Source organism: Oncorhynchus nerka, linkage group LG8, assembly GCF_034236695.1.
Source record: "Oncorhynchus nerka isolate Pitt River linkage group LG8, Oner_Uvic_2.0, whole genome shotgun sequence".
In the NCBI taxonomy this organism is placed as follows: Eukaryota; Metazoa; Chordata; class Actinopteri; order Salmoniformes; family Salmonidae; genus Oncorhynchus; species Oncorhynchus nerka.
In genome coordinates, this window is record NC_088403.1 from 25,830,640 (window position 1) to 25,847,831 (window position 17,192).

The following is a 17,192-nucleotide window of genomic DNA, read 5'->3' on the forward strand; positions in this document are numbered from 1 at the left end:
CGTCCCCCTCCGGCCCAGGTGAAATTTCTCCCCACACACACACACACGAGAGAGAGAAAGGGTGGGGGACACAGCCGCTGCTGCCCCCCCTCCATAGCAGGTGCTTTAGCCTACAGGCAAGGTTCCTTTCTGGGAACGCCCTTCTCTAATGGAGAAAGAGATGGGTTCTGGGAAGTAAACACTGACAGAGCATTAGTAAATGAATCAATGACTCAGTAGGACAGGATTCCCCACTTCATTGGTCAATAGAGTTAAGATGCACTACGGAGAAATCACTCTGCCATTTCCTGGTTGCTAACATTCTACTAGTTCCCTTAATTTCAGAATGTGACAAAACATGCTAGTGTAGAGAATCATTGAACCATCTAAACCGCTGTGAAATAGATTTTCCATAACCCCCCAAAAATATTGTATTTCCAGCTGTTTGAAGCATAGAACATTTACATACATTTAAGTCATTTAGCAGACGCTCTTATCCAGAGCGACTTACAAATTGGTGCATTCACCTTATGACAAGAAATAGCACAAAGAACAGATCTACTGCTTCTTAGACTTGCATTCAAATGTAACCCAAAGGTTACATATTGCAGGTTTAAATGTACGTGCCTCTCCCTCTGAAAACAGCATGTTTATCCATTAAAATGGTTCAACCATGGAGAATAGTAAAGTAGTTGTCATCTCATGACGTCCAGCACTGGGTCAGGTAATGATGCACTTTCTGCGTTACTGAACAACTAGCAAGTGATCCTGGCGGTTTATGTTTAAATAAGTAAATCAAGATGTAATCCTTACCAGTTGCAATATGTTTTGCATTTCTATAAGATACACAGCTCTAACCTTCTTATGAATCTCTACATTTGAATAAAAAGTTAAGGCAGCTACTGGAATAGTTTATAATAGTGGATCAACTCTTACCAGGTCTGCTTGTGATTAGAGAAACTCTGTGGGAATTTACCTCAGTGCAGGCTAGTTAAACCTCAATCTCAGTGATGCTAAGTGACAGAACACTTAGTGTTTAAAGTTCCCGCCAGTGAAAATAAGATGCTAACACTACAACACTGGACTGTTGTAACCGATGCGCTTTTCAAACACTGAAAAGTACTCCTAAATCAAACCTGCGCATGTTTATTGTGTGTGTGTGTACATACAATTACCCATTCCCTTCAGTGGAGCATCAGCCGGCATGTGCCAGGAAGTGACTGTGGCTATGAGTGCACACTTCACAAAAGAGCACCGAGGGTGGGAGGTAGAGTCTGTCTCCTGTAGTCTGAGAGCAGAGCCTAAGCACCCCAGTGAAACCTGACCCATAGAAAACACTGGGTTCACACTGCAAACCACAATGTTAGCACAGCCAAATGCCTCCACATCATGGTCCTGCTAGCTAGCCGTCCATGTGCTGACAGCAGGAAATCAAATCAGCGGGCATCTGTCTTAGCCTTGTCAATCGTGGTTTAAATGGAGAAGAGTTGGAAGTGAAGAGGGAATCAACAGGTAGAATGTGTAAGATACACATGACAGAATCAACCTCGTCTGCTGGAAGAGAAGCTTGGAAGTAGCCTCCATGCTGACTGTGTTCACAAGCTCAGGCTACAATGAGCGACTGGCCCCCAGCAGTAGAGACTTTCTCCAACCGCAAGGCAATGAAGCAGTGCCCTTTGCGCCTCACACATTCTCTTCAATTTAGGGCACCCATATGGGGTTGATTACAGGGCACTATCTATAGATGAACTTAAATCAACCCACCACGAGCAGCAGGGATAAATATGGAAACATTATGAGCAGAAAGAATACACAGTGTCCACATGCACCAGCCTAATGCTAAAATAGAGGATTTCAAGGGCCCTGGCTAGCGGGCGGAGACGGGCAAAGCCGTTCTCAGAGAACAACAAGAAAATGCACCAATGATGTCCTCCCTGCCCCAAGAGAGCCTGGGCCATTGCCATAGCAACCAAGCCCAAAAGAGGACGAGAGTTCAGTCTTGTCGGGCATTTGTAAGAAACATAAATAAAGAGAGAAAATTGTTAATTTAAAGCACACTGGGGTTGCTCAGAGAGGCCCCCAAGGCAGCGCACGGAGCAGACCTCGCAAGTACAAGATCAAAAGCTAATCTTGAGAACAGGGGGAGAGAAGGGTTCCTTCTCTTTTTGGACGTTCCAAGTTTTTGGTCACCCCACCGCTGTTCTCATGACTGGTTATGGTCAAAGGACAGAAACACCATTCTCTGTTGCTTAGACCTTTCAGCAAGGTACCAGTGCTCACCTCCAGAAACGCAGAGTATATTAAATGGACAGGTTGAAAGCATAGGTCACCATTAACCATAATAGGTTAGCTTAAATGGATACAACAAATAGAATGGTGACAGCCTACATTAAGAGAACTCAAACTTCAGGGTGGCTATCCTTGTAGCCATTTCTGTGGAAGAACCCACAAACCACACCCCCCCTCAAAAAAATACAACTTCTTGCTAATGGCGTGTGTTATCCATATAGCCAGACGTTGCATTAGTCAGAAGACTTTGCTGTATGACCACAATCCATTTTAGATATACTTTTACAGTCAAGTCAAAAGGGAACATCAAAGACTTCCACCTGATTCAAATGTGAATAGCCATTATGCGTCAACCAAGAGTATTTACCCAAAAAGATCATGCATGTACACAAAGTATCAAAGCCCGTGTATACAGGTTCTCCAATCTATTATACAATGGAGTCACACAATATAAAAACCTGTCATACAACATAATGAACCTGTGACAGATTCCAAACCCCATCTCCCACCCATAGTACAGTTCAGAAAAAGGACAGAGGGCTTTTTCCATACTTTAAAAGGCACTGTACTTCCTACTGATACAGTTGGGGGTCATTGTGCAGAGCGCTCCATGCTAACTTTAGCAGCACTCCACATCAAGGAGAAGACACTTGAGGACCCCTCCCCCCCATTTCCTCTGGCAGGGCCCTCCGATGGACAACTAAAAGAAATGGCCTACTCCAAACCTACTCTGGAACAAGAAATCCACACAACCAGTAGGTCTAGACTACATTAAAATAAATGAAATGTTAAAGCAACGAGTCTGATGCAACAGATCTGAACGTTTAGATTCAAAAAGTTGATGAACTCATTTCTTTCCATTATAGGCGCAGCAATGTACACAATTCAATAGGCTGTACGAATGTTCATTCCATATTGCAATTAGTTGGAAAACACTTGTCAAAAGGGCACTGCACATGCGAGCGGATTCATGTGACAGATGAAAGTATCCGTTAGATTTAGAAAGAGGAGATATAATAGGTTACTTTGAAGCAAGTTGCCTCATATGTATTAAAAAAATTGACTATGGGTTTTCATAATGCATATGGCCACCAGCTCACTGCAAAGTGGTGTGACGTTCTGATGAAGCTTTCAAAAGAACTGGGAAATATGAAATCTGACTTCCAACTTCAGTGCATTCAAGACAACGGGGGGGGGGGGTCTAAATTATTTTTGAACGGATATCCAACTCGGAAACTCAGGCCTCTTTCTAGCACTCAGACTTTCCCACCTGAAGATCACTGACATGATTTGACCTAAGTTCAAGTTGTCTTGAAAGCCCAAAATATGCTGCTGGTCTGACAGATTTTCCACTCAAAGGCTCTGTATGCTGAACGCATGTGATAATTCCACTAAATAATGCTAAATTCACCTACAGACCGATAAGCATGACCAATCAAAATATATTTACATAGCCTATTCATTGATGGAAATACCAGTCTAAAAGTGATTCGTTTGCAGTGGGACTACTTCGCACAGACAATTGGCCGGCAAAATTGTATTTAACGTCGGCTTTCAGTTATTTTCAATAAAATCGGACAATGGCCGGCTATTCCCAGCTAACGGAAACCCTGGTCTCAAACCCACCAAGCAGACGGGCCTCCAGCAGGTCATTCCAGCTGCTAGTAGCCATGGCTAGGACCCTGGGTAATTCCCAACAACGGGACTTGTACCCGTGTGGCTCAGTTGGTAGAGCATTGCACTTGCAACGCTAGTGTTGTGGGTTCACCAGTACAAAAATGTATGCACTCACTTTAAGTCACTATGGATAAGAGCATCTGCTAAATGACTATAAAGCAAATGTAACATTACCAGGATAATATCTGGGCCCTAGCTGTAGGTTATATAGTGGGCTCCTGATCAGGAAACATCCAGGGCCCTAGGTAATGGTGTTCAAATATGGCACAGCCAGAGCTGGTTTTAGAAACTTTTGTTTTAGCACAGGAACCAGCTCAGAACAGATGACAATCATAAACAAAAACACTGTGTGCCATGAGTGGAGAACAGTGTGGTCACAGAGCAGCTGTTTAAACCCATAATGACGGAGCGAGGCCTGAGTCACTCTCCAGTGGGATCAAAGCACCAGCACAGCCACCAAGTACTTGGAGCTCTTTGAAAACATGAATTCATCAAATCTAAATGACTGCATTATTGGTCACAATATCAACACCATAAAAAAAGTATTACGGTTGTATTTTTTCTGTAACAACTATCACCATTCTATCATTTTGTCAACCATCTGCTCATGTGTTTCAGATAAGCATCACTGGCCTTTAGAGAAAACAAAACTGGTCATCGAGAGCCGAGAGAGAGGAACATTTGAGTAGCTGTCAGAAAAAGCAAAACATCCATGGGCCTGGCTTTAAAATATCACATGTACAACCCAAATATGCCTGCTGGCTTTTTGAGTCAGCAAATTAAAGGATTAACAGGAGATAGGGCATCCACAGTGGAGCTCGTTTTCTTTTTGGAAAATACCAATTTATTCCCTTATAAAGCAATAGTATGGAGACAAAGGTTCTCCTGGAGACCAACACGGGCCCCTTTCTCTCCCTCGCAACTTTGCTTCCTTTCCGCAGCCACCTAGCATAGCTGCAGCCAAGCCACAGTCTAGCAGAGCAGTGGAGAACTTCCCAGATAAGTAATACTCCGGGCTTCAAGGAGTGACGCTCTGGCCACACCTACTGGGCTATGTCACCGGCTCAGAGGCACGCAGCCACTTCCACAAAAGGAATTTCTTCTTACCGTGTGTGTGTGTGTGTGTGTGTAAATGAAAAAGAGGGCGCAAGTGAGCGAATGTGAGGGGTTTAAAAGCACAAAGCTACTGCAGAGGCCAGGGGAAGGGTTGGGGGGAAAGCGCTGCGGGGCAGCCAGCTGGGTTCCTCCACTAGATGAGCCCTGTTGGGAGCCGTAACCTGGCTACACAGAACTCTGCCTCCACTGCTGCTGAGAACGACCATATATGGCTCTGGGATTCCCATGGAAAAAGGCCAGGATTGAAGCAGAGGGGGAAAAAGTCCAGGGAGATTGTAACTATACATTTCAGCTTATGCTCTGCAGCCAAAACAATAGCCCTGCTTGACAGCCAAGTTTGTTTCCATGAGCTGTTACTGTCAGTGGTCCAAGGAGAGAGGGGGCATGAGGGGACAACGAGGTCAGACGGCCACAGTAACACGAGTGTGTGTGTAGCACAATCTCCCTTAATACCGTGCATTATGTGGGTTAACCTACAGCCATGAGCAGAAAATGCTGATGAGGCCTGTTGTTCATGTCATTCTCCAGGCAAGCACTGCCTGAACTCCAGAGGTTAAAGAGACAGTGTGTATGCTTGTGTCTGCCCGCCAGGCATTCAAACAATCCATAGCCATTACGGTTGAAAAATATGGATTACCTCCATAGCCTTTGGAGTAAAGGCTCCAGCCGTTGTCCCCTGCACAGTGCCACCGTCAACACCGCCACACGTGATCTGAACTCCATGTCTCACATAGGACCGTGCACATTATATTGTCTTTCTTAGGCCTAGCTCACACATTATCTCTTTCGTTCCTGATATTACCAAAAGGCTACTCTTGGGAAGAAACAAGTCAAGACTCAAATAAGCATCAGAGTGTGATTTCCTTGAAGAGCTAAGCCACACAGTACTCGATGAGGAAACAGTTGACACAATTAGGAGGGTTGTCTTGGCTCGCCAATGTAAGAGGGGCATATAGTGCAGACTGGGCTTTCAAGTAGGAGAGGAGCTGGGTGTGTTCTGTGATGGTGGGGCGAATGCTGGGAAATGTGGGGGGGGTTAGTAGATGAAGTAGGAGTTAGTAGATGAAGCCGTGCTCACTTGTGGAGCCTCAACGAGGAAATGAGAAAAATAAACAAATACTTCCTGTTCCTCTGCCTGAAAAGTCTCTCCAACACCCCCATCCCCCACTACATCCTATTCCCCTCATTTAGGAAGAGGATAAACATTCCTGTCAGTCCTCCTGCCCTCTCAAAACAGACAACGACAGCAGGGCACACCTTTAATTAGCCAATGAAAATCCACATGAGGAGTCCTGAGCAGAGACAAAAGCTCTGGTGGAGACTAGGGCGTTGGGATTTCCGAAGGCACACCTAATCTCCCTGAGCCTCAGAAAATGTCAACTACATTGGAAGGCTCACATGAATCTCAAGTGTGGTCCGAGGACACTAAAGTGAACCAAAATTACTGGTACACCAAGAGTTATACTTATTTTGTAAATGTATGCTCAACGGCTCATTGCTCGTGAAAGAAAGAGTTCACTTATTTGGGTTGAAAAGGTTATACTTCTTGATTGACGTTGCTGTGCTTCCGACTGTAGCCTCCTTTCTCCAGACAGGCACATGTACAGTAGGGCAGTGTGCTTAATTCTGGTTAATTTAATTATTAATTTGAAAGGCTGACATCTGGAATAGGAGCTCAATTAGACTTAACGACCAGACAATATTCACAATCTACAAAATGTCAAGTCTACAATTTTAGAAAATTAACAGTGAAAAATATGCAAATGGTGAAATTGACGCAAAATGTCCAGATTTTTTTTTTTTAAAGGCACAAGGGTGAAAATAAAAGTACATTTACCTTCTAGTATATTCCTGCTCTGAATAGTTTCCTACTCTGGTCTGTTCAGCGGTGTTAATGGCACCACTAAATTACTGTACCTGGAGATACTAAATAAATCAGTGGTTTTGAATGATGTCCAATGCCTGCAGCCATCAAAACTCACAAGCCAAACGCACAGACACCCAGCTCGATTCACTGACACTGCTTCTACTCTGCAGTCAAATACACATGCACAACACACACACACCACAGACTATAATTAAAAGGCCCCTGTCTGCACAAGAGCACGCAGCAGTTTCACTGGCAAAGTCACAAGGCTGGTGGTGGCTCAGTACAAAACTAGATCCCTCACAGGCTGAGGGGAAGAGGCAGACTGGTTAGCCTGTACAAAGGTTGCTAAAGACTTGTGTACTGACTGTTGTGTACTGGGTTGACTATAAGAAAGGCAAGTAGCCCACTTTGAAAGCACATAGGGGTGTGATGCCCATCATGTCTAGTAGGCTGTTGGTCCTTCACTCATACTCTAGGGTGGTCTAGGCCTACATCTTATGGTCCTTCACCTAGGCTGAAATCGGGGCTTTTCAGGGATCGCGTTCGACCTCAGATGGCATTTTCCAAATACAGACCAACCTGATTTTGTTAACAATTTCACTTGCGTTTTATGTTGCTTACAATAAATTTAAAAAAACTACCATCATATTTCTAATGTTTATCATAGAAAGAACATAGCCAGTTACAATTCCTAATGATTTTCTTGAAGTTAATCTTGCATTTTTCCAGAGAAAGTATCTACACAATCAGAGTGCTGTCTGCTGATTGATGAGAATTCATAAACAGGCATTTGAGTGGAGAAGTGCAACTGAAGCACTAAATTAGTCTGATGCCAAGTTGAAATTACAATAATAAGCATTTTAGATCTGCGTTTACAAAATGCAGCAATGCATTTCATATACGTTCTTTTTTGCATGAAAACGCAGAATTCTGTTTTAAATGTGACACCTGTACCGGTCAGTAGTTTCTGGTGCACCAATTTCACTGGCTGGAAAGATGAGGCCATTGAAAGATGAATTGAAAGAATGTAACTTCTCCCACCCAGGACAACAACAAAACAGACTGGGCTTAATTGTCCTCCTCGCTGCATAAGACAGAGGAACTCAGTCCTCAGCTTCCAGGTGTTTTTGGTTCAAAAATCACCTTATAAACCCACACTCAGTGAGGCATATGACTGCTGGAATGCAAAGAACCCTGGGATGGTTTGAAGACCAAACTAGAGCAGAGGAGACTATCACAGGGTGAATAAAAACAGACAAGCTGCTGAAGTCATCCCACTAAAATTTTGCAGCAGCTCAATACTATGCTAAAGCCCAAGTGTGACCGGAGATGTGGGGCAGCGGGGGAGGAGAGAAAGAGCTCTTGCCAGCTTCTCATCCCAGTTTACCTTACACAGATGTTGTCAACGGGACTATTTCTCAGAGACCCGAGGAGCCCTGACGACATAGTGAGAGATCTATAGCTTCTCGCTCGCGTGAGAAATAGTCTGCATGTACAGGAATGCACAGTGACATCAAATGTACTTGAGGGAGAGGGTAGTACACAGGTGTGGATGAATGGCAGGTTGTAGTTTCAAAAATGAAATTGATAGCAGAGTCACCAGTTTTATTGTCTCGTTTTGATCATGGCCGATATCCGCGGAGCACCTAGCCTATCGGTTGCTAGTGTGTGACAGGTCAAGTCCATCTCCACAGGCTTCTTGGCTGTCATGTCTGTCTGAGCGCATACGTGGCAAAAGAAGGTTGAGTTTACACCGCTGCCGAGGAATTCTATCTACAACCCCAGGTGAACCAGTTTCAACCTGCGGTGACGCTTGTCTTAAATACTTCAGACAGTTCCTACCACTAGAGCACTTTCATAATTAAAGCATCAAGAAATTGGGTATCAATACATCTCAAGAAAATGTGAGTGTTCATGCGTTTCTTTTTTACATGTTTTATTTGAGGTAACATTGGAAAAACTACCCACGAAAATCTGGAGTTGAACAGGCATGGAAGTTGTCTGCTTTCTAATGTAAGGAAGCCATGCCGACGTGTCATGATCAGAAGACTACCTGACGTGTTGTGAAGCAGTCGAGAGCAACGACACAAGGACTTCCTGCACTTGATTATAGGTTGCGGAAACACTTCAATGAAAACTTAAGACGGAGCCCGCCTGACAGAGCAAGACCTACCAATTATAAACAGGTAGAATGTGCAAGTTCTGTGAGCTTTTCTAATATTACAGTTGTTACAGGCTAGAGGCCCGTGACGGTTATGATGATGATTCAGAGGCAACGTTGAATCAACATTGGGTTGGGTGACCCGCAACGCTTGAATTATAATATTTGATTAACGCACTTGTGTCCATAAAAACTGACAAGCAATCGACTGCTACGGTTATGAATACATTCAACCGTATTAGCCAATAACCTTTCTACAAGACAGACTGAACGCATAGACAAAGAGTAACACAAGTCAGATTGCCTTAACTCCATACTATAAATAGCTGAGGAACATTCTCATGGTGCTATGTGCATTATTAAAAACACATGAATCGCTGCCTTTGGGCAGGTAAATTAGAAATGCAAAATTGAAGATACAACAAAGGGGGTGGTTGAAATGTTTTTCTTATAGATTTCTATAATGCCTTTCTACCAGAGGTACTTCAAGAGCTTTACATAGTAACGGCTAAACTCCCCTCAACCACCAATGAAATGTGGATCTTAAAAGGCCCTCCAAAAACGACCAAATATTTAATGTCTGTTGACAGGGCCCAACACCAGAGGCAGCCGTTTCAGACCATTCCGCAGAATGGTTTCAAAGGAAGTGGGGCATTTCACTTTAAGAGTCCCCTCCTCCACAAACCAAACAGTGCCATGTTCACGCTGCCCCTCCATACCCAGTCCACTGCCAAACAGGCCCCCTCCAACTTTGGTTAAGGGCTAGGAATAGACACCCTCGATGAGCAACCCGGCACAGAGTGACATTGTTTGAGTGACATCTACAGGAAAAGGTATCAAGTAGAGAATGATGTCTAAAAGAACAATGCAAATGCAGTTTCTTTATCTTCTGGGCCTTGGTATGGGGAAAAGAACTGACTGAAAGTTTTCCGTCTTGTTTATCTTCCGAGGTGAGCAACGACAAATGTCCCTAGTAATGAGAGGAACATGGTGCTCTCGTCATCAAAAGTCACACAGCTCGTTTCAACCCAAATCAACTTAATCTAGCCCTAATTGGGCAGCGCTTTCAGGTCCTGACACACACCAACACTCACTACAGATCAGGTGATCCGTGGTATCCCAAAACGCTCTCCGCTTCCCTCCAGGGTAAGTGAGTTTACAGCCTTAAGAATATATATATTTTTTTTAAAGACAGAGTGCCGCATGACTGGTGAAAGAAATGTTCCAGAACATAATATTTCAGCTATAGGATCTGGGTGAAGACGACACTTTACAAGGCCAGATCTTCAGAATATATCAGGTCAACAAGTACATTTTCCAAATTGAATCAAGAGATTGAATTCAAGCAACAACAAAAATCTCAACACCTCTGCCACAGCTGAGAATCTCAAAGGTTGGGGCTGGAACAATTATGTAATGTGTTAATGTAACTGGCTTTGCTTTGGATGGAACTGCAGTGAGGGCCCCATGCACTGCTGTCTGCATAGGTTCCATTTCAAGATTCATGCAGTCCATGTGATTCTAAACTGCTGCTGGCTACTCTGCTCAGTCAGTGGTTATGTAACTCTGTATGTACACAAATCGGCAGACAAGCCACTTGACATGAGACGTTGCCATGGTTACATTGTTAGAGTTCACACACTGATAGTGAGGGTGTGGAACTAAACTGTTGCTAAGGTAAAAAAAAAAAAAAAAGGTTAAAAAAGCTAACCGTTTGCATTTTATCGAGCCTATCCCAATGATGTCGTAAAACCTTCACAACTTACAAAAAGCTACTTTGAGCCAGTAAAAATTTAATTTCTATACAATACCTGTACCAGCTAGACTATATATACTAAGTACATTACCAATGACAGACAAGATGGATGACTCAAGAAAGGCCAGATATGGGTGAATACACCTGTTTCACTGTGCAGGCCCTGCCTTGATTGGGCACAGTAGGTGGCAGTCAGCTGGGTCCTGGCATTGCCTGGGGAGAGGCTGGCAGGGCAGAAAGAGGGTAAGACTGTGTGTGTGAAGGGGGGGGGTGACAGCTGAGGAATGCTTGCTCTGCTCTCCCTTTGCCATGGTTTCCACCGACTGTCATGTGAGGAATGCACGGGCCAGGAGGACAGGGACGGAATGCTACCTATCCAGCACATATCTACAAACATCTCTCTCCAGTCCTGCCCCCTCATTCACAACTCCCTGTACCTCTTCACCCCTCACCTCCGGGGAGCTGTGAACTGTGTGGAAAGCGTTACAATTCTGGTTTACAGTAGCACCATTATAGGTCTTTCCCTCCCACATTTACTCAGTGGTCCTAGAGGGCTGCACGGTGTGCAGGCTTGTGCCCCAGCAGTAAAGATGTCAGCATGCTTCAGTTCGGCTGGTGCCTCGTCAAACTCCAGTAGCTGAACGAGTGTGCTCGCATACTACACCCTTAAAGACCTTCGCTTGATTTTTTTATTTATGCAATATTGCCGTTTGTCCAGGAAGACACCATAGCCAAAGTCAGAATTAATCTAAGATAACTCAAGAAATCTGTCATAAAATTGCTGTTTTTGCCAAGGTGATCTTAGTTGCTCAGTTTTACATCTAAGATGTTTGATTCAATATTTTTCAAGGGGGGGAAAAAAATGGGCATTAAAAAAAACAAGTCATCTCCTTTCAATGACAGACTTTATTGAAGAATCCCTACTGTTGACCAATCACCAATGAAGTGGTGTAGACTTCTGCTTCAACTTGCCTCCAGAAAAAATTACAAGTGTGCCCAACCAGCCCAAACTGTTGGGATAATATATGCACAAACTCTTTCGAACTGGAAGCCTTAACACTCCCGATTCAGATTAACAACGAATCAAATCAGTCAAAATAGGCCTAGTCTTTTGTGAAAGGCAGGGACAAATGTCCTCCAGGTCCACAGTTAAGAACAGTGGTGGTCAGTCACAACAAAGGTGAACATCAGAGGCCATTGTTCAGTGACTCGTCGGTGATTTCTGTTTCACATAGACAAACCCTTTCAAGTCAGACAGTCCACATGAACTCCAATGCATGCCAAGCCTCCAGTACAAAGCTAAGCAGTCCAGTGTGGCAATGACTCACCCAAACTTAGAATAATCTCCTCAAACCAAGCTATACTGAGAAGAACTGGTGCAGGGGGTATTTATAACCTGGCACTCAGAAGTGGCAGGAGTGCAGTGCAGTCACTACACCCAAGGAGGAGTGAGTGACCCTCCGTGTAAAAAGAGAGCATTGTTACAACCAAAGCTAGAGGTCACTGCCTTGCCACCAGGAAGGGAATGGTTCAGGGCATGTCATCAGCACCCAACATCCCCCATAAACAATTGTTGCAGATAAAATAACAGATCTACAGCTGCAACTGAAAGGAGACTTGCCACTCGACCATGTCAATTAGCCTACACTGCCTGGCTGGTCAGTGGTCACTCAGGTACCTGCGTGGTAGCAGCATTAGAGTCATGTTAAAGCCACCGTAGTCTCACTACCACAAGCCAATTATTACAGTAGTGGTGAATCATGGCGCCATGTTTGACTCTATAAATAAAAAGGCTAGTCAAACCGCAGGCAGATGACTACTAATCCTTACTAGACTGTTTGGTTTAGTTCCATTCAAGACCAGGACTAGGGTGCATTACCACTACTGACCTCCTGCTAATAGGAGGGGAGTCCATCCCACTTTGGGAGAGTCATTAACCATTCATTCTGACAACTTTGATTCTCTAAGCCAACTGGCCCTACTCGTTGAAGGCAGAGATTCCCAACATGGATAATGGTTAGCAAAGCCATCAGGGACAATTAACGTGGCAACCCAGACTGAGCCACATTAGATGGGGGTTAGCAAAAAGGTCACTATTCAAATAGTATCAAGATATTTTTAACAGCAAATATGTTTATACTTTTTTTTTTTTTACTCTGCGTTGTTGGGAAAGTTGTAGTCGGTGCATGTGTCCAATAAAATTTGATTTGTCAGATATACGGAAATCTGAAGCGCATGTCTTTTTTTGTAGTTACGTTTTTAACTTGAGCACTGCTGCATGAGGGAGCTGTGGAGGTGCCGGTGAGATTGTAATGAGCAGACTAAGGCAGATAGTGACGCTACTTGTCTACAGCCAAGACTACCGAGCTTGTAGAAGCCACAATGTTATTTATCATCACATATAACAGTGCCAATCTTGACTGGAGTAGCCTAGAGAAGCTAAGCTAACCAACTATAGCTAGCTGGGCTAATTGAGGCCACATTCTGCGCTCACTATCCATTGAGCCACGTTGATTGGGCAATGCTACCAGTGGTTTTTAATGGGGAGAACGTCATAAAAACTACAATGAAAGGTTAGTTTTTATTACATGTATAATTTGAAATGTCATGGTATATTCTTGCATGTAACATGGATATTATAAATTTAGAAAATGCTTTGTGTTAAAATAGGCCTATACATTTTTGGATGCTGAACGTCCGATACTAACGTCCGTTCAGATATTCAAATAACCGTGCACATCCCTAAACAAAATCTGTTGGTTTGAGCAAACCAACATCAGCCAGACCTTCCTGAAATCCTAGGATTAGCAAGCTAAACGCCAATCCCTATATCGCCTTCAACTCTTTTCCAAGACCCTGAAGCCAGGGATCACATGCTGGAACACAAACAAAGCTGCTCCAAGTCTCTCCAGACATGGTTCGGTCTCAAGCACTGCGTCACAAATGCTTTCCTCACCTCTGCTTGTCCCTGGAGTGGACTCCGGTCCCAAAAAAAGGCTATATTTTCACCCAGTGAGCCTGCGCAGTGCAGGAGGCTGACTAATTCCAGTTGAAAGGAAGACACTCAGTCACCCTAAAGAAAGGCTGATTAAGACAGTCTCCGACTAGTAGTGCATATCTAATGTCAGATAAAAATAACTAATTTGTGTGAACCCCCCCCCCCCCCAAAAAAAAACACAACCAGTGATACAGCAGCATCTATTCTAGAGACAAGGCACCACTTCTACACCCTGAGATCGGCCTTCGGGGATATAGCCTTGCCCGGCAATAACAGTTTATAAAAGGTGCACACATCACACTACTTAAGAGAAAGGGCGGGTGATGCATCACTTAGCAAAACAGGACATCTGGGTGATGAGATTATTGTAGATGTAAGGTGCAAGGTTGTTTGAGCATGCAAGACTTCAATAAACAATGTTTCATTCCAGCATTACTAAAATGCATTTGGTGAGACAGGCAGGCCTACACCTTCCCAATTTTGCATTTACACCTGTGTGAAAAACATTGATGAACAGTTAACATGTTATTCTCTGGCTACAATGACAAAACAATAGCATGACTTAAAACGTTTATGTGCAATATCTGTTTGAAGAACAAAAAAACAACTGAATTAGATGTTTTGGTTGAATGTTTTGGTTGTCAGTAATTCAAGGTAACAGGCTGGTGCTCCACCTACCATAACATAAGCTAAAGTGTTGACTAATAACATTAACAGCCCAAAAACCTAGGATTGGCTTCTTTCACACAGCTGAAAGCGACAGGTATTGACATGTAAACCTCACACCTCCCAGAGAGAATGTGTCAGCTGTTATCCGACTGCAGAACAGTCTACTGTGCAGCAAAACACGTCAGTAATGCAACATTGCAATCCGAACACATCGGCAAGATAGGCTAGCTAGTCAAATCCAAAGTTTAACAACCTTTATAAAAATGTGCATATTTTTCTAATATAATATTATTCTAATTCTGAGGATTTACTTAGTGTTATGCTAAGAATGTTAGTATACTTTTCAAATAGCCTAGCTATCATAACTACTTTGAAACACCACAAGTTTTGATGTTTGCCAATCCATGCAGATAGCTTAATACAATTGCAAATTGCAATTACAAAATGTGGGTATGAATTGTAACGTTATCTGCTACAATAGTATAATCGACTATAGGAGTGATGTTAGCTACAGAATGTCAAAAGACGTGGCTCCGGAGGCTAAGGTTTGCTAGTAACACGTTAGTGTATGATCTTTAGCAAGCTTAAGAGTTACATATGCTGTTAACCACAGATAATATTTCTTGAAAATATAAGTATCATGACTGTAGCTAGTTACAGTAGTCTTTCTGCCCTTCAGCCTAGAGACTGCGGCATAGCTACTGTAGCTAAACATATAGTCAAATATTGTTGCATGTTATAGCTTCGACGTGATCCAAGCTGACATCTGATTCCTTTAATTTGAATGGTGCTTTACTGCCGACCGACTGGAGTCAAGCTTATGCTTGTGCCACTGGACAGCTAAACGTTATTTCCACCATTTGCACTGGTTAGCTAACGTTAGCTAACCGACTTGTAGCAAGCTAGCTAGCCATCAGCTAACAAACAAGTACATTTTCTGTACTTCCTATTAACTTCAATATAAAGCACAATTGGCAGCAGTTAACTTCGCCAACGACTGTAATAATTGAGTATTTGTTAAACAACAAACCAACAATATTGAGTTAAGTTATCTTTCATAGCTTACACAGGTTAGCCAGAGCAGGGCGACATATCAGTTCCAAGAATGGTTTGCCTAGCTAGCTACAGTGTAACTGGCTGATGTTAACTAGCTATGCTAACAGCACCACCCAAGTGGCTGGTTAGATGTTAGCAAGCCAGTCAACGGCATTCTTCCTGACTATTGAATGTTTGAATCAGTTGCTGATAAACAAAGACCAAATAGCTAACTATCCATATGTTCAACATTACCTAACCTACGAATACATATAACATACCTAGCTAGCTCAAACGGGATAGCTACCAATCAAGTATTTTGAGTTTAACCACCCCTTCGCTTCTGATCCAATTCAATCAACAGCCCAACAAATGAAATGGCCCTGTCTCGTCTAAAAAAAAGACGGGCGTGCTAGGTAAACAGACTGAGCTACAGCAGGAATGACTCCATTCTCCATTACTGTGGCAGGAGGTAACGTTAGCTACGATCTTTGGCAAGACATATAGTTGTCATGCTCTTGTATGGGAAGTGTCTAGGCTTATAGCTGTAAAAGACAAACCTGGTGGAGGGCAGTCAGACCGTCTACATTGGCGTAGTTGATGTCAGCACCCCGGTCAATCATTCGGAGCACCTCCTCGGTATCGCCGCTTGAGCAGGCAGCCAAAAACACGGCGCCATCGTCGAACTTCACCTTCGTCTTCTTCTTTTTCAGAATAGGAGGCTCGATGTCTGTCTCCGACCCTAACCACCGTTTCAACTGTTCGTTCCTTTTTTGCTTGGCGTCCGCCATCTTCATCCCCTCCCGTCTCGGGCTTCTTATCTTTCTCCGAGAGAGGATATACTTTATAGTGCCACTATCCCACAGCGCACTGGGCGTGGGAAGGGGGGCCTGAGAGAGAGTCTGGATTGTTTTCCATAAGCTCGCGAGACAAAGCAACGTCACCTCAGGATCTGCAGTATAACGTCATCATCAGCAGATGAAAGGAAAATTAGGTTTTCATTCCTTGACAGAGTTAGAGTGTTATCATTTATTATGATAAATAAGAACACTGAGACCAGCATAATGTCGATGTTATTAATTGTGAGTTCTATCAGGATTGCTTCCAGCTTTTTTTCAAGGGTTTTTATGATGACTGGTCAAACCAAGTCGAAACAGTTGAGAAAATATGTATTTTATTTCTTAGACCAGAGATAGGCAATTGATAAACATAGCTCTTTCATTCTTTTTTTCAACTGTTAATTAATAACATTCAAAGAACATCATCCCTGTCCATATGAAATTACCAGAGGAAGACAATAAAAATTAAAGGACATTGGCAATAGAAATAGCAAGGGGGTTTATGTTTTATCAACAGTGGTAAAATGGTGTGAAAGGACACAATCCCCAAAAGCAGAACTTGAAATTGATGTTGCAGAGCCAATATCAGCCGACAGGCAGGCCACATACTGTACAACACAGGCCAGTTAAATGCATGTCTCATCGAAACTCAAAATCACATCACCAGTGATTAAAGTGCCAGATCAAATTACATCCCAAATCATTTTCAACTGGGCCTTTAAATGAAATGTGACCATGGTCACTTAATCAGACTTTCAATTTTCAAAAGCTTGTTTCCAAAACTACCACTAGTTGAACAAATA

General features: G+C 43.2%; 1 protein-coding gene across 18 annotated transcripts in view; it reads right to left on the reverse strand.

Annotated features, from left to right (window-relative positions):
• Positions 1–16,444, reverse strand: part of LOC115133010 (protein phosphatase 1 regulatory subunit 12A-like) — a 61,036-nt gene extending 44,592 nt beyond the window's left edge. For 10 of the 18 annotated variants that reach the window (XR_003864163.2, XM_029665816.2, XM_029665812.2 and 7 more), the window contains exon 1: positions 16,111–16,442. Coding sequence is in view for 16 of the 18 variants with exons in the window: in XM_029665816.2 (XP_029521676.1) it covers positions 16,111–16,347 (237 nt within the window). In the remaining 2 variants the exon portion in view is untranslated. Of the gene's footprint in view, positions 1–16,110 lie in introns of all 18 variants that reach the window. The other 8 variants (XM_029665814.2, XM_029665818.2, XM_029665815.2 and 5 more) reach the window with 3 other exon arrangements.
• Between the last annotated feature and the right edge of the window lie 748 nt (positions 16,445–17,192).